The 25,681-nt window shown below is 43.3% G+C and overlaps 1 protein-coding gene across 2 annotated transcripts in view; it reads left to right on the forward strand.

Annotated features, from left to right (window-relative positions):
• The window catches only part of PCSK5 (proprotein convertase subtilisin/kexin type 5), a 292,051-nt gene that overhangs the window by 34,717 nt on the left and 231,653 nt on the right, over positions 1 to 25,681 (forward strand). For both annotated transcript variants that reach the window (XM_054178077.1, XM_054178076.1), the window contains exon 3: positions 9,337 to 9,450. In XM_054178077.1, coding sequence (XP_054034052.1) covers positions 9,337 to 9,450 — 114 coding nt within the window. The remainder of the gene's footprint in view (positions 1 to 9,336; positions 9,451 to 25,681) is intronic.

Here is a 25,681-nt window from a genome sequence, read left to right on the forward strand (position 1 = left end):
TTTCAAGCATTCTCTGCTACTGCCTTTTTTCTCTGCTTTTCTTCTCTTTACTTTCCCCAGCCTTTCTTAACATCTATTTCTTCTTTTATCTTGCTTTTTTCAGAGTGTATAGGATAATTATGACAACTCCTTTGATTGTGACCCTTGCTGAAGAAGTATTTTGTCAAGCAGCAAGAAGGCATCACTTAGTGCTTGTTGGATTCAATGACTTGTTATCCAACTTTAGACACCTACAGTTTGTGAAATGGTATCTGCAATAATTTACCTTGCTCTTGACCTATGTCAACAGCTACTTTACACAGGTGTCTATCTATTTTTATGGTGCAAACTGTCTTCTGTAAGTCAGAAAACAGTCTCACATTTAGCTAGCATCTAAAAACCCTACAAAATATTTCATCACCTGAATTTTGAGGGTCTCACTATTGTGACTTTGCAGATGGACAGCAGGAGATGTTCCAACAGTCCTCTTGTGCAGTTCCAAGTAATGGCTTGGGTCCATTGTTCAGTAACCAAGATATGGCCCTTGGATATCACTATGTCCACTTAGGCACTTTAATCCTACATTTACTTACAATGTGAAATGCAAAAAATCAAGTTTTGTCAAATGATACACTTATGTAAAGCTTGTGTCACAGGAAATGTTACGATGGGAAAACTTAAGTACATATTCTATTGGAATCATAGCAAGCATAGAAGGATTTGGGAAGGAAGGGACCTTCAAGATGGTCTAGTTCCAGCCCCCCTGCATTGGATGGGGACACCTTCAGGTTGCTCAAAGCCTCATCCAGCCTGGCCCCTGAAGGGAATGGATGCAGTATTACATGTGAGGTCTCACAAGAGCAGAGCAGAGTGGGAGAATTGCCTCCCTCAACCTGCTGGCCATACTTCTTTTGATGCAGCTTAGGATGTGACTGGTTTTGTGGGCTGCAAGTGCACACTGCCAGCTTGTGTTCAGTTTTACAGCCACAATTTGCTCTCAATTCACTCATCAACCAGCCTGTATTTGTACTTGGGATTGCCCCAGCCTTAGTGCAGGGCCTTGTACTTGGACTTGTTGATCCTCATATGTTTTGCAAAGGCCCACCTCTTTATTCTGTCAAGGCCTCTTTGTATGGCATCCCTTCATTCTAGAGTAGGAGCTGTAAGAACAATTTTCTTCTGTAGCCTATTCTGGGCCAAGCAAAGTCTCATGTTCTGTGTCTGAGTATTAGCCTGTGGTGGTTTAGGCTGAGTGCTAGCCTGGATGCCACTGCACAGAACACACCTGGGAGATCCCAAGGCGTGGGCCCAGCCCAGGGGGTGGTCACAGGAAGCCAGGTATTCCATTTCCCATAATGCCCTGCTCCCCTATAATAGATCAGTGCAGGGTTTTCACTTCCTCTTTCGTCCCCTGCTGTTGCTTAGGTAACATGGTGTGAGCTGTCACCCTTGGGCCTGCCCAGGCCCAAGGCTGGGTTGGTGAGGGGGGCAGAAGAAGCCCTGGGGGGGGAAGGTTGGGTGTATCCCCTCCCCAGGTGGGGATGGGATGCTCGTGGCTATGTTCTGGGATCTCTCTTTTTGTCACGGTGCTTGTGGTTCTCTGTAAAACTTTCATTGTTGTTTTTTTTATTGTTTTCCTATTTAAACTTTCCATCACTTTTTTGCAATCTGTTTGTCTGAGTCGTTATTTCTTCCTGTGGTGGGGAGGGGATCTGCTCCAACCCATCACATTTTGGCGTGCCAACGTGGGGCCAACTGCAGATCGGATTACAAAAGATGGAGAGTTTAAATTTAGTTCTGGGCGTTGGTTTGGGTTTGGGAAGTTGGGGCTCAAGTTGTGTTGCTGGGGCAACTGTGTGAACTCCTGTGGACTGCAGAAGGACACCTGGTGCGTGGCTGATGGCATGGAAGTCCCTCCTGTTGCTTGGAAACAGCGAGGGGTGGCTCTTTCTGTGACTTTCTGCCCAGGGTGGCTTAAGAATGCTCAGGTAGCCTAAGAAGGCGAGACCTGCCTTCTTCTCCTTGTTCTCTGCGGAGCGACGAGCAGCAGGGAGCACAGGAGGGGCAGCGGCAAGCAGAGCGGGGTCGGCCCGTGGTGAGCGGGCAAGTGACAGCTTCCAAAACCCGAGGGTGAGCGGGGACTTCAGCTGGAAAGCTGTTCTCAAAGGCACTGAGAACGTGCTTGTGGCTTTGGCTGAAACAACCCTTTGGATGCCCGAAGGGGTGGAGGTGACTTTGACTCTGCATCGCAGCGACAGAGACGGTGGGGGCTGGGCCGGGCTGCGTTCAAGCAGTGGCGGCAGCTGTAAAATCTTTCCCTGGTGTTTTTGGACATGTTCCGAAAATGGCGCCGAGCACCTGGCTCTGCCTCCTCTCTTCTCAGCAGGTTGTGCTGCAGCTGCCCCCTCTTCCGGGGGAGGGCTGTGAACCGGATGTGGTGATGCCTTGGTCCGCGAATGCCCAGTGGGGGGCAACGTGCTGGTGATGTGCCTGCAATGTGCATTTGTGTAGCTTTGGACTGCGGCTGGAAGCAGTTGGCTGCGGCTCCCTGGAGGGATGGAAAAAAGCGGTCATGAAGCCTGATTGCTCCAACCGGCTTGCCCCAGGGGTGGAAAAAGCTGCTGAGTAAATGTAAATGCGAACAAAGGCTCGGCTGAGAAGTTGTGAGGTATTTCCAGGTGACCAGGATGTGCCAACGAGTCCACAAGGAATTCGCACTGCAGAAGAATGACTCTGCGTCGCTGGGAGGTTCCATCATATGAGGAAGAAGAACTGGAATGGACTGATACTTGAGCCTGAATGAGAGGCTGTGTGGAAGAACGCCCAGATGAAGACATGGACTGTTGCTAGACGTGTCATTAGAAGAGTTTTAATTTGATATGTTTTGGTGCAGGGATTATGGTATGGAATAAGGGGTGGCGTGTGGTGGTTTGGGCTGGGTGCTGGCCTGGATGCCACTGTACAGACCACACCTGGGAGGTCCCAAGGGGTGGGCCCAGCCCAGGGGGTGGTCACAGGAAGCCAGGTATTCCATTTCCCACAATGCCCTGCTCCCCTATAATAAATCAGCGCAGGGTCTTCACTTCCTCTTTTGTCCTCCACTGCTGTTTAGGTAACATGGCATGAGCTGCCTCCCTTGGGCCTGCCCAGGCCCAAGGCTGGGTTGGCGGGGTGGGGAGAAGAAGCCCTGGGGGCTGGCGGGGGAGGGTTGGGTGTACCCCCCATGCCCAGGTGGGGATGGGGTGCTCGTGGGTATATTCTGGGATCTCTCTCTGTCACAGTGCTTGTGGTTCTCTGTAAAACTTTCATTGTTGTTTTTTTTAATTGTTTTCTTATTTAAACTTTCCATCACTTTTTTGCAATCCGTTTGTCTGAGTCATTATTTCTGCCTGTGGTGGAGAGGGGATCTGCCCCAACCCATCACATGGCCTCACTCCTGTCCTTTTGTGCTGGATCTGTCAGAACTCAAATATAGGTGAGTATTGATTGTCTTTGGGCAAGTGAAGAACACAATGTGCCAGGTGAAAAATGAGGCTATCCCCAGAGAGGGGGAGGGTCCTCACAGCAATTTCTCTGTAGACAACTCTAAAAGTGCTGCAATGAAGTCCAGTGCCAGTTTTCCATGTAATCATTGCCCCTTTTGCTGATGGACCCTGACTCCAGATTGGCAATGCTTTGTCTCCCATATCTGAGTTTTTTCTATATTTTCCTCTTTCTGTAGTGTTCCTGTGTCACCTGCTTTCTTATTATCTGAGCAGGGATTTCTAATTTATTCTTGCAGGCGTAGGACAGATTGAGGTGAGTGATGGCAATGCAAGGGATGAAGCCATGATTGCAGCTGGGAGTGGCACCTTTCAGCAACTTTCCACAGACTGAAGACTCACAATTATATGTTCAATTCTGCAACACAAAAAAATAATAGATTCTGGTGTGAAATGTATAACTTTTCAGAGCTAGGATCTTTTTCCCCCATGTGTGTTTTCATCAAACTGGAAAGGATTGCACCTTCAGCTCGTGTGTAACTCCTGCTTTTATAGTAATGGCATTTTCACATACTGGATGTGACCTATTTTTTGTCAGCTTGAAAATTTTTGTTCAAGTAGACCCTCTCATGATATATTTGAAAAGTACTCTTTTGAACAAGAGTGTACAGTATTTGTATGCTTTGATACATTTTTAAATTTTTTTCCTCCAGCGTGGTTATTTTTTCCACTTTTCAAAGTTATTTTTCCCCCCCACAGTTGTTATACTGGAGGTCTTACTACAGCATATTTATGTTGGGCTCCTTTCCTAAAAACTGTGGAATCAGCGAGAGTGCAAATTGTAGAAAGTAGTTTTGTTTCACACAAAGATAACATTTCATTGTTACTTTTAGCATTTAAATAGAATAACAAGTGGTATGCTTGAATTAGCTTACAGAAGCTTTTACGCTGCAGCGTTGTTCCATGCAGTCTGTGAAGAAGAGCTGCATCATGCACAGAACAGCATCAGTACTGAAGAGAGGGGACTGGAAATGGTGTGGTGTGGTTTTTTTTGCTTCTTAATAGTTTGATCTCCAGTCTGGCTTGGTTTTGTTTTCTAGACATTCAGGAAATGGAACTTTAAAAACTGAAGTCAGTGGGAAAATGTGCACTATTTCTCCTCAGTAAATGACTTTATGGAAATGTTAAAATGCACCTCGTTATTTTCAGAGTCTTGTTTTGGCAAGAAATGGGAATCTGTATAATCAATTACTTCAGAGATTTTATTTGAAAGCCTTTGGGTTAGAAAATGTGGATGCTTTTAAAAAGTAAATGTTTACAGATATGAACTCTTTGGATTTGTTTAACTCCAAATAAAATATTTACCAGGTTTGAAACCATCTAATGAACCTAAAGGTCCACAAGTCCACGGGACCTGATGAGATCTATCTGTGGGTCCTGAGGGAACACCACAAAACCCCTTTCCATTATATTTGAGAAGTTGTGGTGGTCTGGTGCAGTTCCCACTGACAGGAAAAGAGGAAACATAATCCCCATTTTCAAAAGGGCAATAAGGAAGCCTGAAGGAACTACAGGCCCATCAGTCTCACCTCAGTGCCCAGCAAGATGATGGAGCAGATCCTTTTGAAGATCCTGCTAGGTCATGTAGAAAGCAAGCAGGTGCAAACAGGTAGCAACCAACATGGCTCCACCTGACAAAATTTGGTGGCTTTTTATGATGAGGTCACAGCATTGGCGGATAAGGGAAGAGCAACTGCCAGCGTCTTCCTAGACTTGTGCAAAGCTTTCAACACTGTTTTGCACAATATTCTGGTCTCTAAATTGTGAGGACACATCCATTTGATGGATGGCCCACTAAGTGGATAAGGAATTTGCTAGCTGGCCACTCTCAAAGAGTTGTGATCAGTGGCTCAGTCTCCCAATGGAAACCTGTGATACATTGAGTCCCTCAGGGATCAGTACTGGACCAGGTGCTGTTTAACATCTTTGTTGACAATGGGAGCGAGTGCAACCACAGCAAGTTTGCCAGTGACACCAAACTGTGGTGTGGTCAACATGCTGGGGGGAAGGAATGCTGCCCAGAGGGACCTTGACAGGATTTAAAAGTGGGCCCATGCCAACCTCATGAAGTTCAACAAGACCAAGTGCAAGGTCCTGCACCCAGGTTGGGGCAGTCCCGAGCATGAATAGAGGGTGGGTGATGAGAGCAGCCCTGCATGGAGGGACTTGAGGTTGCGGGTTGATGAGGCACTTGACATGATTTGGCAATGTGTTGCCCCAAAAGCCAACTATATTCTAGGCTGCGTCAAAAGATGTGTGGGGGCAGGTCAAGGGAGGTGATTTTGCCTCTCTGCTCTGCACTTGTGAGAACATACCTCAAGTACTTTGTCTAGCTCTGGAGCCCCCAGCACAAGCAGGACATGGACCAGCTGGAATGGATCCAGAGAACAGCTGCAAAGATGGTCAGAGGGCTGGAGCAGCTTTCTTACGAGGATAGGCTGTGAGGATTGGGTCCGTTCAGTCTGGAGAAGAGAGAGCTCTGGGGAGACCATATAGCAGGGGGCTACAGGAAAGAGAGAGAAGGACTTTTTATAAGGGCATATGGTGCCAAGATAAGGGGCAGTGGTTTTAAACCAGAGCAGGGTAGATTTAGATTAGACATTAGGAAGAATTTATTTACTATGAGGATGGTGAGACCCTGGAATGTGTTGTGGAAGCTCCAGTGCTGGAAAAAGTCAAAGCCAAGTCAAATGGGGCCTTGAGCAATTTGGGCTAATAGGAGGTGTCCATGCCCAGGGTGGGAGTGTTGGAACTAGATGATCTTGAGGGTCCCTTCCAACTCAAGCCATTCTGTGATGCCAGACATTTGACAGTGGCCTGTGGATGAATACCCATAAATTACTCAAAGGAAATACACATCAGAATACTAAAATAACTGCTGAACTTTGTGTTCATCAATTTAACCCAGTGATTACACCATTTAACTTAGGCAAGCTTTTCTGTTCAGTAAGGAAAAGTCACAAACCCCGTGGTTCCGTGAAGCTCCTTTATTGATATAGCAATGTTATGTTTGGCAAAATTGTATGCACTGACATCTTGGATGAGAAATTTGCCTTCCTGTGATGCTTTTATGTTCTAGATGGCTGTAGCCAGTACACCTTGAGAATAAAAAGAACTAGTAAGCAGATCTCAAGGTGTTGGCTAAAAATCTTAGTAAGTCTATAATAATGGCTATGATCAGGCATGTTGTGATGTTTTAGGCTACTGCTTAGTGTCCTTCATTGTCTCTTTCATAGCAGTGCAATCACTATGAATGGTAATTTTTAGCTCCCCCTTTCACCCATGTGTGTACTGTAGAGCTCAAAGTGAGTCCTAATATTTTATACTAGGTTTTGTCTAATTTGGCGTAAAGGAGGCTGAGAAGCAACCTCGATGCTCTCTACAGCTTTGTTCCTCAGGAGAGGAAGTGGACAGGGAGGTGCTGATCTCTTTTACCTGGGATCCAGTGATAGGATGTGTGGGAATGCATCGAAGCTGGTTTAGAGAAGGTTCAGATGGGACATGAGGAAAAATTTCTTTACTGAGAGGGTTGTCAAACACTGGAACAGACTTCCTGGGGAAATGCTCTGTGCCTCATGCCTGTCAGTGTTTGAGAGGCATTTGGATAATGTTCTTAATAATATGCTCTAACTTCCAATCAATCCTGAGCTGTGAGGCAGTTAGACTAGATGATCATAGTAGGTCCCTTCCAACTGAAAATTTTACTTTTTTCCCCTCTCCCTCATTAGAGAGCTGCCTGCACCATCTTCCCATATGCATATTCAGGCAAACTTACTGTTTACTTCCCCCTGTATTTTTATGAGATTGAACGGCCATTTTACTCAAAGTAGTTTTATGAGTACATAACATTGTCACTAGGTCATATGGGAATACTAGCAATTTTGTTTCTTTTCTTGGCTTTGGTCTGATTATGCAAGCTGCACTGCCTTTCAGCAAAATTACTCTTTCATATGTTTTTCCTGACTTTGCTAGGAGCAAAGGAAATAGGAATTATGAAAAACATCCAGCATGTAATAGAGGCTGTCCCTGCAACAAAAAAAGAACCTGAAGTGCAGTCACTTTTTTGTGTTAAAAGGCACAAGGTAAAATACAGACAAATATGTATCCGTCCACCTCACTAAAATCTATCCACCTGCTATACTACAGGCTTGGAGATTAACTTGATTGGTTCAAGCTATCATACAAATCTATGCATTAACATAAAGAACCATATATATATATAAAATTCTTTGTGTCAAACTAGTGTTCCAGTTCTGATTGCATGGACTAAATAACTGTCTGAAAAATGTTGTCTGGAATAAAGGAGAGGGAAATTAACTGGGTGGTTTTTTGAGGTATCAGGATGTGTGTATATTGGTGTCCCCAAGTACTATGCCTTTTTGTTTCAATCTTCTTAATATTCAGCTGATAATTGCAGCAGTATAGATACTAAATAAACAGAGATGATGTTTTTTCACAGTGAATAGTATAGTTTTGTGGTTTGTTGTGTCAGGAAAACCCCTTTCATTTATCCATATAGAAATGGTATTGAAATTCTGCTTGAACTTACATATTGCACAGGCTCCTGCATTTTCATCTGACCAAGACATAGAGGCCAGAGTGGTGTGGTAGAGGTAGGCATGGTATGGATCTGAAGCAAAATTTCTGTTTGTGGGTCTAAGGATTCGAAGCCGAGTTGTGGATGAACCATAGAGTGATTAGCTTGCTAAAGGAAAACATGTATACCACTTCTGACAATTGACAAAGACATACTTGAGCAGAAAGGAAACTTCTTTTATATATTTATATCTTTGTGTACATACACAGTTACTCATACACAGCATGTATGAAAGGTGCAGCTGCTAGTAGGAAAAGGCTGCCTTACTTGGAAGAGGTGAATTGAATTTTTATAGTTGCATCCCATGATACATTCAGCTGAAATGTGAGCTGTCAGGAAGCTAGATGTTTGTAAATATACCTTTGGTTTCTCTATGGATAGTTCATATTATTTACATTAGTAGAAAATAGCTTCCATTTAGAATAAGCTAATGCAGAAATAGCTGCAGTCTTTGTCCTGTCTGCTTTAAGGCTGATGTCACTTTTGTTGTTACCCTTTCTGGATATGCCACGAATCTCTGAAGATATCTCAGACAAACTTTAAGAATTAGTTTTCTAAACCTTATATTTATTTCCAAGCTCTTTTTGTTGTTGTTGTTTCTGTAATTTGACCTGTTGCTCAGTACCTGTTTCTCCCTGGGAAGAACTTGGCATAAAATAAAGTTTGAGAGCGCCTGGCTGAGAAAGTCTTGACAAACAGTCTCCTTGCTAAAATTACAGTTTAAATTTGATTGGTTTTTTTCACTTGCAAGTGGTGAAGGTGGTTTAGATAACTGGGTAAGCAAAATATTTAAATGTTTTTCTAAATGGTTTTGTTTTCAGGATCAGACAAAACAAACAAACAAACCCCCCCAAACAAACAAAACCCCTAAAACTGCAAAAAAAACCCCAACCAAACAACAAACCCACAAAAGAAATCATCCTACCCTGTCACAAATCTAAGTAATTTCTCATAGTAGTGTACTGTTTTGTTTCATAAAAGTAGCTAGTTTTATAAATTCAAAAACGATAGCCAAAATGATAGCTAAAAATGATAGTTGTTCAGGGAACATAGTAAACACTGTGCCAAGGTGAGCTGTGCATTCTCATTGCCAGAATGAACTCTTTAACATGCATTATGTCACAGACTGTGCTAACGGGAACATTCCCAAGATATCACACATTTCTTGATGATCTCTGCAGATCCCTAACACTTTCCATATGTGTTTCTGGTTGGCAGGTGGAGTGGATACAACAGCAGGTGGTTAAAAGAAGGATAAAGAGGGATTATAAACCTGGTGGTGCCCAATCCACTTATTTCAATGACCCAAAGTGGCCAAGCATGTGGTATATGGTAAGTACATGTAGAGTCTCTGTTTCATACTAGCATATAGTTATCTGCTGTGAAGCTTTGAGTAGAGGAAAAATAGTATATTTAGGAGCAGCAAATTTGGTTCCTTTCAATATAACTAATGAAGGTCTATAAATGCCTTACAGGTATTACAAAGAAGTCACAATGAGCTCTGCAATAGGAAACATTTATTAATGTGTTCATTCATGAACTCTTCCCATGGCAGGATGTCTTGGGAATTACTTACTAGAAAATAAACTTTCAGCAGTGAGAAGGGAAGGAACTAAGCCATAATCTGTGAGAACAATGAAGCCCCTTGGTTTCAATATATGTAATTTACTGTCTCCAACATCAATGTGACATAAAGGTCTTGTGTCCTGATACAGGAGAAAAGAGCCATAAACACTGCCTATTCAGTGTTATAATTGCGTTCTTTTAATTAATGAACAATTCCATTGTCGAATTGTTTTCACTTTGGTATTAATTACACATTTTGTGAGAAAACTTTCTCTTGGGTTTTATATGTGGGAGGTGGTGGGGAGGAGGGCAGGGCCAAATAGTCTGGGGTGAAACTTCTATATTCATGGTGTTTTAAAAAATATCTTACTTTTACCTGGGATGGTGTAAATCATAGAATTATAAAATAATCTGGGTTGAAAGAAACCTTTAAAGGTCATTTAGACTAATGTTTTCAGCTAGATCTGGTTGCTAAGACTCCCACCCAACCTGATTTTGTATGTTCCAGGGATAGGGCATCTACAACTTCTCTGAGCACCCAGTTCCTGCATTTTGCCACCCACACCAAAATAACTTTTTTCCTTATCTAATGAAGAAATTCTAAATCCTAGATCTAAGTCCTAAATTTACCCTCTTTTAGTTTAAAACATTACCCTTTTATTATAGGACTCCTTTAAGCACTGAAAGGCATGAGAAGAGAAGGCTGACAGGGGATCTTATCAGTATCTATAATAATGTATGATAAGGCAGCCAGTACCAGAACAAGAGGACACAGTCTCAGGCTGCGCCAGGGGAGGTTTAGGTTGGATGTTAGGAAGAAGTTCTATACAGAGAGAGTGATTGCACATTGGAATGGGCTGCCTGGGGAGGTGGTGGTGGTGTTCAGGAGGAGACTTGATGGGGTGCTTGGTGCCATGGGTTAGTTGTTTAGGTGGGTTGGATTGGTTGATGGGTTGGACGCAATGATCTTGAAGGTCTCTTCCAACCTGGTTGTTTTTTATTATTATTATTACTACTACTATTACTATTATTACTATTATTATTATTATATCTACAAATGTCTGAGAGGTGGGTATCAAGACGAAGGTGTCAGTCTCCTTATGATGGTGCCCAGGAAAAGGTACAAGCTGGAACACATGAGGTTCCACCTCAACATAGGGAGACTCTTCTTTACAGTGAGAGGGCCCAGAGAGATTGTGGAGTCTCTTTCTCTAGAGATTGTCAAAACGCACTTGAATGCATTCCTGTGAGGTCTGCCCTAGGTGACTTACTAGAACAGAATAGAATTAACCAGGTTGGAAAAGATCTTAGAGATCAAGTTCAACCTATCACTCAACACGGTCTAATCAAATAAGCCATGGCACCAAGTGCCATATCAAGTCTCTTCTTAAACACTTCCAGTGATGGTGACTCCACCATCTCCCTGGGCAGCCCATTCCAATGGCCAATCACTCTTTCTATGAAGAACTTCTTCCTAACATCCAGCTGAAACCTCTTCTGGCACAGCTTGAGACTGTGTCCTCTTGCTCTGGTGCTGGGTGCCTGGGAGAAGAGACCAACCCCCACCTGGCTACAACCTCCCCTCAGGTAGTTGCAGACAGCAATAAGGTATCCCCTGAGACTCTTCTTCTCCAGGATAAGCAACCCCAGCTCCCTCAGCCTCTGCTCATAGGGCTTGTGCTCCAGACCCCTCACCAGCTTTGTTGCCCTTCTCTGGACACATTCCAGCATCTTTCCTAAACTGAGGGCCCAGAACTGGACACAGCACTCAAGGTGTGGCCTAACCAGTGCTGAGTACAGGGGCAGAAGGACTTCCCTGCTCCTGCGGGCCACACTGTTCCTGATCCAGGCCAGGATGCCCTTGGCCTTCTTGGCCACCTGGGCACACTGCAGGCTCATGTTCAGTCTACTATTGACCAGTACCCCCAGGTCCCAAAATTGTTCCATATTACTCTTTCTGAGCTTTTAGGAGTCTGTGTCTTTAAGGCAGTGACTTTCCTTATACAGTGGAGAGCTATTTAATTTCTATTTGATCATACTACTGGGTTGATGTGGCTAAGGGAGTTCTTAGGGGTTTATTGCCCACTTTGACAACAGCTTTTACTTAAACTTAGTTCTTTCCAGTTATTTGTGAAACCTATATTATTTTTGGGTCATGGAATCATGTCAGATCTTTTTCTCAGTATATACTTGTCTATCTTCTCTGATGTGTATGTTTATTCAGTCAGCCTGTCCTATTAATATGTGCATAAGGTGACAGGCAAGTTACAATAAATGGCAGTAGGTTGTGGCATTTTATTCTGGTATTTTCTCATGTAAAAAAACCCCAATAAATCAGCATTTTTCATTGAAAATAGAAAAGAACTGATTTATGTTTAGGTAGTCTGCTGTTATTGCTCTGTCTTAGGCTAAAAAGGGGGATGTCAAATTTCAAGAGAATAGTAGTCAAGCAAAAGCCAACTCTATACTATGTAAGGTAGCTTATGTATTTTTTTCCTTTATGCTCCTAGATTTGTATACTAGTTTCTTTGTGCTATCACAGTGGTGGAACTGCATTATGGGAGTAATTTTAAACTGATAAGAGATGTTTATAGCAGTTGCTTCTGAAGTTTTTCCCCCCAGGAAGTTAGCAGTATCCTACATATAAATCAGTTGTGCTGCCTAGCTATATTGCTTCACAGCTGCCCCACAATTGCCACTGTAATACAGAAAGCATTTCAGGGCTGCAAAAACAGTTCACTGTCTTTCTTGTACAACTTTCAGAACACTTACAGACCCTCTCAGAAGAGGTTGTTCCTGTCTGATTCTATTTACCTATACTGAATAATTCTGTATTTGCAGTACACTTTAATGGTAGTGATTTGGTGATACTCTCTCTTGAGATCAGTGAAATGTTAGTATACCTTTTCCACAGAGAGAATAGCTAAAAATATGTAAATTAATTCAGGACTGACTGGGATCATTGGCAGATATCCTCATATGATGAATGTATTTGTGGTTGTAACCATAGCTACTTTTGGTAATCTTGTTTACCTTTGTAAGTTGAAGGGACACATAGAATTTGGGGCTAGTTAATGGTGTCAGTTACTGCTGTGTCAGAAACGGGTTTAGGTTGCTGTCTGCAAATGTGCTATTGAGAAAGTAATAAAGTATCATACACAGTTTTGTGTTTGGATTAATAAGTAACTTGTAAGTTGTGGGTTAAGATTGGTACCTTTGGCCATTGGACTGGCATAATCTCTAACAGGGCTGTAAATGTAGTTTAGAATTATTGACAGAAGTTCTTTTATTCAAGAACTTTGTCAGCGGTATCTAATTAAAGATTTTCCTTCACCACCTTTTCCATCACAAGTAGTCCCCCTTGTAATGTTAATTGTCTAGGCTAGAAGCAACACGCTTTTCTTGGTGTGATATCGATGACAAGAAGCTACAAGAGGATTCAGGTATTTTTTCTCTTTAAGGCAATCACAAAGATTGAAAGTATCTCTCAAGAACTATTCCATGAACAAATTTAAACTTTTAATTACCAGGGGATCATCTGCCAAGAAATCTCATGCTTCTCGTGCTCTCTAACAACAAGGAAATCACATTTTCCTTCTGATTTCCCCTTCCTTCTTTATTGTGAACTCTGAATCGTGAGGCATCTCTGCTTATAACAAGTATTTGTATAGATAAAGTAATACATGAAACTTCACCTGTTCATCTGTTCTTCATAACTGACGTACAAAACTAGGTCCATCTTATTTAGAATGAGCCGATACCAAAGGAGTAACTTGAAAGGGAAAGAAGATTCCTACTTAACATTCCTTTCTAAATTTTGAGTCAGGAGAGATCTAAGTCTTGTATGCCATCCCCTTATCTCAGCTATCTTTGTATCATATCTTATAAATGTATTCTCTTTGATTGCTATTGACAAAATAACCTGTTTGTCAATAACTGGGTGAACTATATACACTAAGTTTGCATAACTGAAAGAGATCAAAGGCAGCCCTGAAGCCCTACTGCTATCTGAAACAGTCCTACTTAACTTGAAGTAACAACAAACATTGTCTTTGGAATTTCTAATGGGGACTTTGTGCCCAACCAATTGCACTGAACCTGCCAGTTGGTTTAATGAGTTTCCTCATCTTAGACTGCATGGAAGGATGGTCATAAAAACTAGAGAATGTAAATATTAAAAAACTGAAAAGATGTGATCAATGTAACCACAGACTTCAGTTACAAGACTTCTTACTTACCATTTGTTTCTACTCCCCAGTTAGAATCATAGAATAGAATCATAGAATCAACCAGGTTGGAAGAGACCTCCAAGATCATCCACTCCAACCTATCACCCAACACTATCCAATCAACTAGACCATGGCACCAAGTGCCTCATCCAGGGTTTTCCTGAAGACCTCCAGGGACGGCAAATCCACCACCTCCCTGGGCAGCCCACTCCAATGGCAAATTACTCACTCTGTGAAGAACTTCTTTCTAACATCCAGCCTAAACCTCCCTTGGTGCAGCTTGAGACTGTGTCCTCTTGTTCTGGTGCTGGGTGCCTGGGAGAAGAGACCAACCCCTACCTGGCTACAGCCTCCCTTCAGGTAGTTGTAGGCAGCAATGTGAAACGTCAGAGAAACTTTCTAGTGGTCAGCTGGAACTGGAATCACACAGGCACATAAACACAGCTTTCTGCAGCTATAATCTAGCTCTCCTGTGATGCTGTGTTTCATTTTATTTAAATATAATGTAGCTGCAAGAAATTATTTAAGCCACTGTTTATTTTTTGACAAACCAGTGTTAGACTGCAAAGATGCTGACTGCGTCTTTGCAGACAGTTCAGACTGGCAGAAGTCTTTTTCAACACTGATCAAGAATACTCCTCTCCGGTACTATTATCATCCCTTCCTTTTTTAGTACTAATTGCTACTGCTGACAAGATTCTCTAACATGGAGAAGTTTTCACTTCCTTCCAGGTTCTTTCCACTCTGCACAGCCTGAACATAGAGTATTTCTGTGAGACTGAGAATATACTGGAGGAAGTCTATGGTATATTGACATATAAGGTCGGAGGGAGAGGCAGTGTTCTGTTAGAGCATGTAAGAATAAATGAGTAAAGTGTATAAACTCTGTTTTCCTATCACTGGATGCCAGATGGTATTCCTCTGAGAAACTACAGCATAAAACAACAGAACTACTCACAAAAATAAATATTGTAGTTTCAAAATGGTGTTACAGAAAAATTTATCCAGGATCTCTAAATGCATGCTTGAGCTCATTCTGAAAATCGTTGTATTAGTGAAACTTACCTGAGAACATAGAGAACTAGCTGACAGTATCACTAAAGCTGTAAACTACAGCCAGAAGTGAAACATGGTAAGCTGCCTGTTAGCTTCTCAGATAGAAAATAGGTGAGATAATCACATTCATAATCTGCTTGGAATGGAAGAAGGGCACCACCTATTACATATGTAAACCAAAGAAAATGCTGTCTTGTCATTACTAAGAACTGCCACATAATTCAAAGCCTTGTTCATGTAAAACTCATTTTGTTTTACTTGTATCGTAACTCAGCAGTGATGTGAGCTCACTTTCTCTCTTCTGCACTAAGTACTTCCTGTTCTGAAAATTATCTTCCTTTTCAAGTGTCTCTTTCCTTTTCTCAACCTTTATTTTCTCTTTGCATTTACTCCTTGTTGTTCCTTCTTCTTAGACACAAACCATGCTTTGGAATAGTATGTAGGAAGTAATGTGTTTGGGGGAGTGCTAAAAGCAGACCACTTCATAGTATATTTTTTTTGAGCCCAAATTAAGTACTTTCATAAAGCTATGTTGTAACTCTCTGTGGGCTGTTTTCTCTGAGAGGCAGCGATATTACAGAGAAGGACTACAAGACACTATCATTTATGTAGTCTTTGAAAGTAAGGGAAGATGTTATGTAAATATAATGGTCTTCATTGCTGAGAAAATCCAATTTTCTTACAGAACATCTGTAAAAATTATAGAATCTGTAAACCTAAGAAAAGATACTATACCTGCCTCTATTCTTTCTCCAACTGCTTATATTATGACTTAGTTCTGGTGGCTTTTGGAAGAGCATTCTGAATTCCAAAACTGAAGTGAAAGAACAAGCAGATGCAGAAATATAAAGTGTTTTAGAGGATTCAAGGTGAAAGACAATTGCTTCAATGCCAGCAGGGTACAATAAAGCTAGATGACTGAGCCACAGTGGAAACTAGTGTTTACTAATTACTTAGTGAATTACTTGGATGAGACAGCTATATACTATTGTTGCACAATTATAGACCTAGTGTGATATTACGGAGATTTTTTAGGAGGCTGCTGAAGCTGGAAGACTTGCTGAGAAGCTTATCTCATTAGCCAATATTTATTAGTCATGGTTTTATATTTGCAGCATAGGATTTCTGGTGTAGACAGATAAAATGTAATTCGTACTGCAATTGAGATCAGTCCATGCAGAGTGATGAGAGCTGAATTAGTTGCATCCAGAGCTGCCTGCCTTGAACTCTGGAACCAAAACCCGGGAAAAATAGCTTTGCACTTTCAGTGAGGACTGAAGTCAGAATTGCTGTGAGATTTGACAAAGAATCTGGTGAGCCCAGATTACTTGGTTTCTTTAGAAAACACCTCCAGTACTCTATGTAGTGCACTCCAGTTGTATTTGTGGCCTCCTGGGTGAGCTGTGCTAGCATTCACGGAGAGGGACAAACATTCTTGCTGCGACCAGTGTAGCTAATTCTGGAGAACTGCCAGTACAGGGCTAATAAGCTAATAAAAGTGAGTAATTGGAGTCTTCTAAGGTCCTGTAGCCTTCAAATAAGGTGGAGATGAAGTGTTAGGCCAGTTGCTTCCCTTGTGTTGCTGATGAGGTCCAGGGAGTTGGCTTATCTTGCACTTCTCTTGCAACTTCCAAGCGCAAATGGCAGAGCAGAACAAATGCTTTTATGACCCTGGCCTGTCCCTTAATGAGGTCTTCTAAGGCAAGCAGAGCTGTGGAATGAGACAGTGGGGACAAAGGAGGGAGTGACAGGTGCCTCATAGGACAGGTGGGAGGGAGGCAGAGGGTGGAGGAGACATCACACTAGGTCCAGGTACAGGCCTGCATACAGGGGAGAAAGAAATTCAAGCAGCATTTCACCTGCCACATGCTAAAACTACAGCAAATGAATATGTGTTATCCTCCTTTATGACTTCTTAAAACATTATTTCCTATCTACCTGTACCAGCTTGCTAATGAAAAACTTCACTTTCTTTTTTTTGTCCTCTCAAGAATGTGGTAGGTTGAGAGAGGGCTTAGCTCTCCCTCCTCCACAGAGTAAGAAACCACAACTAGCCCAGTCGAAGAGCAAGCTATATATTTACAAGCATATATGGAAAGCAGGTTATATATAACACAATATATACAGGTATTTACAATATATACACAGAAATACACAGCAAAGAGAAATAACACAACAAAAATCCCTCCCTGAGGGAGGGATCCCCTCCTTGGAACCCCCTCTCTCCCCCCCTACCTCCCTTTTTCCCCAAAAAAGGGTTAGAGAGAGAGAAAGGCAAGTTACTAAGGAAAAGAGTTGTTAGTAAGCTTCAAAAGCCCATGCAGGATTAGTTTTTGCTTATCTGAAGGCCAACTCCAGCAGTTTGCAGAAGAAGCAGGCAGGGAGAACAGGCTGATCACCCAAACTCCCCCAACTCCCAAACGAAACTGAACTGAGGAAAAAAAAAAAAATTCCAACTGCTCCACAGCTAAAGTTGCATTTTGTCTACCCACCAATGAAATTCGTTTAGAATATCAGAATGTTTTGGTTCTAGTACCGAAAACATTTAGCCAGTGTGTTCCAGCAGTGTTTGTTCTTAAAGGCACAGCCTCAAACGACCACAGTCCACCCCTTTCTAAACAATTTCATTGGCTGTTCGTACTGTCCATCCAATGCAGAACAATATTTACAGTTCGTAAGTAAAGTTCATAGCCCATTCTGGCTATACTCAGATGTAGATGATTCAGAAGTCCAAGAAAATCCAAAATCAAGAAAATGGAAAACAGTTTCTCTCTGCGCAGATGAAGCGAAGAAAAGGGAAACAGGGAAACAGGGACTCTCAGTTGACTCAGGGCTCTCAGGGTTCTCAGGGTTTGTGCACCGTAGGTTCCTCATGGGTTCTTCCTTTGGATGCGATGTAGCTGTACAACAGTCTGGAATTAAACTCTTTCAGCTAAAGTTAAATCTCTTTGTGGAATCCACTGAATTTCACCATTCTCTTGCATTACCCAATAAGTGTGACCCGGACCTTCTGCTGAAACCACCCCTCGGACAGGTTTACCCTCTCCTGAGGGCGAAAATACCCAAACAGTTTTACCTAACAGGTTCTTTTCTCTAACAACAGGAACTCTATCACCTTCTACTTTCTGTAGCAGATCTGAATGTGCCGGTCCAGCTCGGTTCACTGAACCTCTACTATTCACCAGCCAGGTTGCTTGTGCTAAATGCTTCTCCCAGTTTTTCAAAGATCCACCTCCCATGGCTTTGAGAGTGGTCTTCAACAAACCGTTGTAGCATTCAATCTTCCCCACAGCTGGTGCATAGTAAGGAATATGGAAAATCCACTCAATGCCGTGCTCTTTTGCCCAGCTCTTCACAAGGTTGTTCTTGAAGTGAGTTCCGTTGTCTGACTCAATCCTCTCTGGAGTTCCGTGTCTCCACAGGATCTGTCTCTCCACACCGAGAATGGTGTTGCGTGCAGTTGCATGTGGAACTGCATAAGTTTCCAGCCATCCAGTGTTTGCCTCTACCATAGTAAGCACGTACTGCTTACCAGAACGAGAACATGGTAGAGTGATGCAGTCAATCTGCCAGGCTTCACCATACTTGTACTTGGACCATCTGTCACCATACCACAAGGGCTTACTTCGTTTTGCCTGCTTAATAACAGCACAAATGTCACAGTCATGGATGACTTGTGTGATAGCATCCATGGAAATGTCTATGGATCTGTCACAAGCCCACTGGTATGTTGCATCTCTGCCTTGATGTCCTGATGAATCGTGAGCCCACCGAGCTAAGAATATCTCACCTCAGTGTTTCCAGTCGAGATCAAGTTCAGAGTCCTTGTCTACTTGAGAAACTCTTGCAGCTAGATCTGCCTGATGGTTGTGCTGCTGTTCCTCAGTAGCTTTGCTCTTAGGAATGTGAGCATCAATGTGTCTCACCTTCACTGGAATTCTCTCGACTCGATCAGCAATGTCTTGCCACAGTTCAGCTGCCCAGATGGGTTTTCTTTTCCTCTGCCAGCCATTCTTCTTCCAGTTCTTTAGCCAACCCCATAGAGCATTGGCTGCCATCCATGAGTCGGTGTAGAGATAAAGCTTTGGCCTTCTCTCACGTTCAACTACATCGAGAGCTAGCTGGACAGCTTTTACCTCTGCAAACTGACTGGATTCTCCTTCTCCATCCTTCGCCTCTGCAACTCGGCATGTTGGACTCCACACTGCAGACTTCCACCTTCGCTTGTTCCCGACGAGACGACAGGAACCGTCTGAGAACAAAGCATATCTCTTTTCATCATCAGAAAGGTCATTGTAAGGAGGAGCTTCCTCAGCACGAGTTACTCTCTCCTCTGGAGGTTTAGCACAGTTGGTATCTTCAGGCCAACTTGAGATCACCTCCACCAGACCAGGTCTTTCAAGATTTCTCTGTGTTATCAGAGCCATCCACTTAGACCAGGTGGAATCTGTGGCATGATGTGGTGTGGAACCTTTTCCTTTGAACATCCAATTCAAAACTGGTAATCTGGGAGCTAAGAGAAGTTGTGATTCAGTTCCAATTACTTCAGAAGCTGCTTTCACTCCTTCGTAGGCAGCTAGAATCTCTTTCTCTGTTGGAGTATAATTGGCCTCTGAACCTCTGTAACCTTGACTCCAGAAGCCAAGAGGTTGTCCACGTGTCTCACCTGGAGCTTTTTGCCACAAGCACCAGGTTGGACCATTGTCACCTGCAGCCATGTACACAATGTTCTTAATGTCTGGACCATCTCGCACAGGTCCCAGACCCACTGCTTGTACCACTTCTTGCTTTATCTGGTCAAAGGCTGCTTGTTGTTCAGGTCCCCACTGGAAACTGTTCCTCTTTCGAGTCACATCATACAGAGGCTTCACAATTTGACTGTATCCAGGAATGTGTAGTCTCCAAAATCCCACTATCCCCAAGAAACTTAGAGTTTCTTGCTTGTTCGTGGGATTTGCCATGGTAGAGACTCTATTTACCACATCCACTGGAATGTGTCTGCGTCCATCCTGCCATCGCACTCCCAGAAACTGGATCTCTGTGGTAGGCCCTTTCACTTTGTCTCTCTTGATGGCAAAACCTGCATTCAGAAGAATGTCCATGATTTTGTTACCTTTCTCGAAGACTTCCTCAGCAGTTTTACCCCAGACGATGATATCATCGATGAACTGGATGTGTTCTGGAGCACCACCTTCCTCCAGAGCATCATGGATTACTGCATGACAGATGCTGGAGCTGTGGATCCAGCCCATTGTCAGTCTGTTGAAAGTGTACTGGATTCCTCTCCAGGTGAAAGCAAACTGAGGCCTGCATTCCTCTGCTATGGGAATAGAGAAGAAGGCATTAGCAATGTCTATGGTAGCATACCATTTGGCCTCTTTGGATTCCAGCTCATACTGGAGTTCCATCATGTCTGGTACTGCTGCACTCATAGGCGGAGTTACTTCATTCAGGGCTCGGTAGTCCACTGTCAGACGCCAGTCTCCATTTGGCTTTCGCACAGGCCACACCGGACTGTTGAAAGGTGAATGAGTTTTGCTGATGACTTTCTGACTCTCCAACTGACGAATCAGATTCTGAATGGGCAACAAAGAGTCACGGTTGGTTCTGTATTGTCTGTGATGCACAGTCTGAGAAGCAACCGGCAACTTAATGTCCTGAATCTTGTGCTGTCCCACAACTGCAGATTCATCAGAAAGTTCAGGTCTAGCAGACAGTTTCAGCTTTTGTCCATCAATTTCTACAGAAGCTACTCCAAAAGCCCATTTGTAACCTTTAGGGTCCTTGAAACGCCCTTCTCTCAGAAAATCAATTCCCAAAATACAAGGTGCATCAGGTCCGGTCACAACTGTATGCTTCTTCCATTGTTTACCAGTTAAGCTTATATTAACCTCCACCTTACTTAACTCTTGAGATCCACCAGTGACTCCCAGAATAGTTATAGACTCTGATCCCTGATAATTTGATGGCAATATGGTGCACTGAGCTCCTGTGTCAACCAAGGCCCTGTACTTCTGAAACTGTGAAGTGCCAGGCCACTGGATGTACATATCCCAATAGATTCTGTTATCTCTATTACCCCTCTCCTCCCCCTGGCAGGAGGCAGGGCACCCCTAGTTATGGGGAACATGTCCACAGGTGCAATGAGCACACTGTGCAGTGTTAGAACTGGAGCCACTGTTGGAGCTACTAGAGTTGTCCTGGGGAACTGTAGAAGTAACAGCTACCCTTCTGGTATTGCTACCTTGGGTTCTGCCACTTTGCAGTTCCCTCAGCCTCCTGAAAAGATTAGAAGTTGGTTGCCCATCCCATCTGTTCATGTTCTCACCAAACTGATCACGCAGAGTAATCCAAATAGTCCTACGTGATTGCCTTGTGTGGCCGTTTGACGCTGTGCCTTTAAGGAAGGGGCACACTGGCTAAATGTTTGTAAAATATTTTGGTATTCTAAACGAATTTCATTGGTAGGATTGTGGGAGGAGAGATTGGACCCAGGGGAGTTGGGAACTTTCTCTCAGTCTTCCTTCCTTCGCTGTCCCTTTCGGCTGGATCTGCTTCTGGGATTCTGGCCAACTAAGATAAGATACTAACTCCCTGTGCAAGGCCTTTATTCTTTTCCTGCCCTGTTAACTGTCCTTGTCTCTTCTTCTACCTCTTTTGGGGGAGAAGGGAGGTAGGGGGGTGAAGGGGGCACAGGGGAAGTCCCCTCTGTGGGGGGTCTGGTTTCTGGTTGAGTTCATTGGCTGTATATTCCTGTATATATTGTAAAATACCTGTGTTTGTTGTGTTACATCTGATCTGTTTCCTTGTAAAATATAATCTCATTTCTCCGACTGGGTTTAGCCATGGTCTCTTTCTCAGTGGGGGAGGGAAAGCAGAGCCTTTCCTTTCAAACCACCACACCTTGGTGGTCTGATTTGGTTTGGTCTGTTTTGGAATGACCTCCTTGGAGGATGTCTATTCCTCACAGATGAAACCTGTATCCACCTGGAGGAAGAATTGGAATTATCTCTTTGTGCCAATTTGGATATGGTGTTTTTAAATTCATCCTTCAGCTCTTCCATGCAATTCTCCAGTTTTCCAGACAGAGTTTCAATGGCTGAAACCAAAGAAACACATGTCATGCTATCATCCAATTGTCTCAGTTGATCAGTGAATTGGCCAACCGTAGGAGGAGCTCTACCATAATTTCTTGCTACAATTCTGCTTGCCAGAATGTTTGCATAATTAGAAGGAGCAAGCTTGATGAGCATTTTAGCAAGACCGTTTCCTACAGGAACATCATCAGGATTCAGAGATTCATGTTCACCATAGAGTATCTCTCTAACAGCAAATACTCTCAGACGCTTAATTCCCTCATCTATGGTAGTCCAGGGCTTAGGATTCCATGGAAGATCATCTCGGGAAGGGTATCTCATGAGAACTGCCATTAAAAGGCATATCCACAGATTAAGCTTACCGAGAGCCTTGCCTAGATGTCTATCTATTCCATTATCCTTCGAGAGAGTTCCTAGCTGAGCTGCTGACTTGTCTGCAACCATTAGAGCTGGAGCACCTGTATCATAACATCTACCAAGCCAAGTGAGAACTGGCTCCTTATCTGCTCTGAGATAGTCTTTACGCACATTTCGCGATTCCTCACGGGGTGAAGAGCAGTCGCTTATGTCATCTCCTTGTTCTTCTTCCTTTGCCTCCTCTTCCTCAACTTGTTGTCCAAACAACCTTTCTGTCACTCTCTCAAGGATCCCTTTAAGCTTGAGAAGCACCACCACTAGCTGCTGTCCTACCAAGAGATGCATCTCGATCCTCTGATGATCTCAATAGCTCAGCTATATTTTTAAGACAAATTTTCTCTTCCTCCCCAGCAGAAGAACCTTGCTGTGCATCCCCATCAGCTCCTGAATCAGCTTTAGGCTTACCCCTCCTTGTTGTTAAAACTGCTACTTGCTTTACTGGAGCTGTGTTTGGGTTTCCAGCTGCCTTATCAGAAGCTGATAAGCTTTGAGACAGATTAGCTGCTTTGAAGGACGCTTCCGCTCCTGCCATGGAAGAAGGAGGAAATGACTTTGCCTCGTTAATGGTGGCTAACGGGGACACGGGAGCCGTCATGTTTGGGGCTGCTGCAGCCCCTGGCTGCTTGCCAGAATTAAGAACACTGCCGTTCAAAGCTGCCTTCCTGATTGACTTTTTAGATTTATCTTTAACTGACACAGATTCTCCATTATCATCCTCACTGGATGTTTCTGAAACAGAGCCAGGGTGGTGTTTTCGTCTCTTAACCCTCCATTTAATAACAAAACATGCCTTAGACACTTTTTTCTCCCGGTACAGTGCTACTAGCAAATACACATTACTTATCACCAGCAGCAGGACTACACACATCGAGAAAATCAGCTTTGGATCCCAGCCATCACTCAAAATTACCCTTTCACCGACTGGAATCTTAAACTCCTTTATCTCAATAGGGAGAGTAGTAGATGTAACATTTCTGTATCTCCTGACCAAAAAGAATTCCAGGCACCGATCATATAGGAGCTGAATCTTGTACTTAAACCACAACTACAATTTTTGCATTATATATTTACCTATCTGATCACTAATCATACCCAGGCAATACTTGTAGATCAATACACCAAAGACTGAGAAGAGCAGACGCCCTAAAAGCCAAAACACCTTCATGTTTGCTCGTCCAACTCAAGCAAGCAATAAATCAAGCTAATTTATCACCAAGCCCCGAGTTGGGCAGCCAATAATGTGGTAGGTTGAGAGAGGGCTTAGCTCTCCCTCCTCCACAGAGTAAGAAACCACAACTAGCCCAGTCGAAGAGCAAGCTATATATTTACAAGCATATATGGAAAGCAGGTTATATATAACACAATATATACAGGTATTTACAATATATACACAGAAATACACAGCAAAGAGAAATAACACAACAAAAATCCCTCCCTGAGGGAGGGATCCCCTCCTTGGAACCCCCTCTCTCCCCCCCTACCTCCCTTTTTCCCCAAAAAAGGGTTAGAGAGAGAGAAAGGCAAGTTACTAAGGAAAAGAGTTGTTAGTAAGCTTCAAAAGCCCATGCAGGATTAGTTTTTGCTTATCTGAAGGCCAGCTCCAGCAGTTTGCAGAAGAAGCAGGCAGGGAGAACAGGCTGATCACCCAAACTCCCCCAACTCCCAAACCAAACTGAACTGAGGGAAAAAAAAAAAAAAATTCCAACTGCTCCACAGCTAAAGTTGCATTTTGTCTACCCACCAATGAAATTCGTTTAGAATATCAGAATGTTTTGGTTCTAGTACCGAAAACATTTAGCCAGTGTGTTCCAGCAGTGTTTGTTCTTAAAGGCACAGTGTCAAATGGTCACACAAGAATCATTCTCTCTCCCTTTCCGTCTGTGCAGTAGAAGCCAAATCATTGTTCTTTCTGAGGTGGTGTGGCATGCTTGTGTTTTGCATATTTTGTAGCTTCATTTTGTCATTGCTTGCACTTTCATTTATTTGTGGTTTTTATTTCATGAGAAGTTTGAGAAATTTGGTCTTTTAGAAAGTTTAGAAGATGATCTGTGACTTAACTTCAGTGGAAATGCAGCTGGAAAGAAACAAAGTGCTTGCCAAAATGTTTTCTTGCAAATCTGTCTCTGGAAACACACCTCCTCACTGTGAAAAAGATAGAATTGGTAACATCAGATCAGGTAATACACAATTTGGCCTAAATTAATTTCTTACTGGAAGACAACAGCATACTTTAAGTAACCAAAACTCTGTATCCTATTGTTATCTGCTGAAAAGCCAGCAGTGTTCAGGGTTTGTGCCACCATTTTCACTGGACCAAGAAGAAATCAATACTGAAATAATTTCACAGTATCACAGTATAACTAAGGTTGGAGTAGACCCCAAGGATCATCGAGTCCAACCTGTCTCGACAGACCTCACGACTAGACCATGGCACCAAGTGCCACATCCAATCTCCTCTTGAACACCTCCAGGGATGGTGATTCCACCACCTCCCTGGGCAGCCCATTCCAATGACGAATGACTCGCTCAGTGAAGAACTTTCTCCTCACTTCGAGTCTAAACCTCTCCTGGCACAGCTTGAGACTGTGTCCCCCTGTTCCGGTGCTGGTTGCCTGGGAGAAGAGACCAACCCCTTCCTGGCTACAACCACCTTTCAGATAGTTGTAGAGGGCAATGAGGTCACCTCTGACCCTTCTCCTCTCCAGGCTAAATAATCCCAGCTCCCTCAGCCTCTCCTCACAGGGCTTGTGCTTAAGGTCTCTCACCAGCCTTGTTGCCCCTTCTCTGGACACGTTCAAGTGTCTCGATGTCTTTCTTAAACTGAGGGGCCCAGAACTGGACACAGGACTCAAGGTGTGGCCTAACCAATGCAGAGTACAGGGGCACAATGACCTCCCTGCTCCTGCTGGCCACACTATTCCTAATGCAGGCCAGGATGCCATTGGCCCTCTTGGCCCCCTGGGCACACTGCTGGCTCATGTTTAGTCAGCTGTCAATCAGCAACCCCAGGTCCCTCTCTGTTTGGAGCTCTCCAGCCACTCTGACCCCAGCCTGTATCTCTGCATGGGGTTGCTGTGGCCAAAGTGCAGCAACCGGCACTTGGACTTGTTGAATGCCATGCCATTAGACTCTGCCCATCTGTCCAGTCGGTCGAGGTCCCTCTCCATCCTTACTTTAGGAGAGATTTTCCTAAGTCTC

This window comes from Dryobates pubescens, chromosome Z (genome assembly GCF_014839835.1).
Source record: "Dryobates pubescens isolate bDryPub1 chromosome Z, bDryPub1.pri, whole genome shotgun sequence".
NCBI classification, from domain to species: Eukaryota; Metazoa; Chordata; class Aves; order Piciformes; family Picidae; genus Dryobates; species Dryobates pubescens.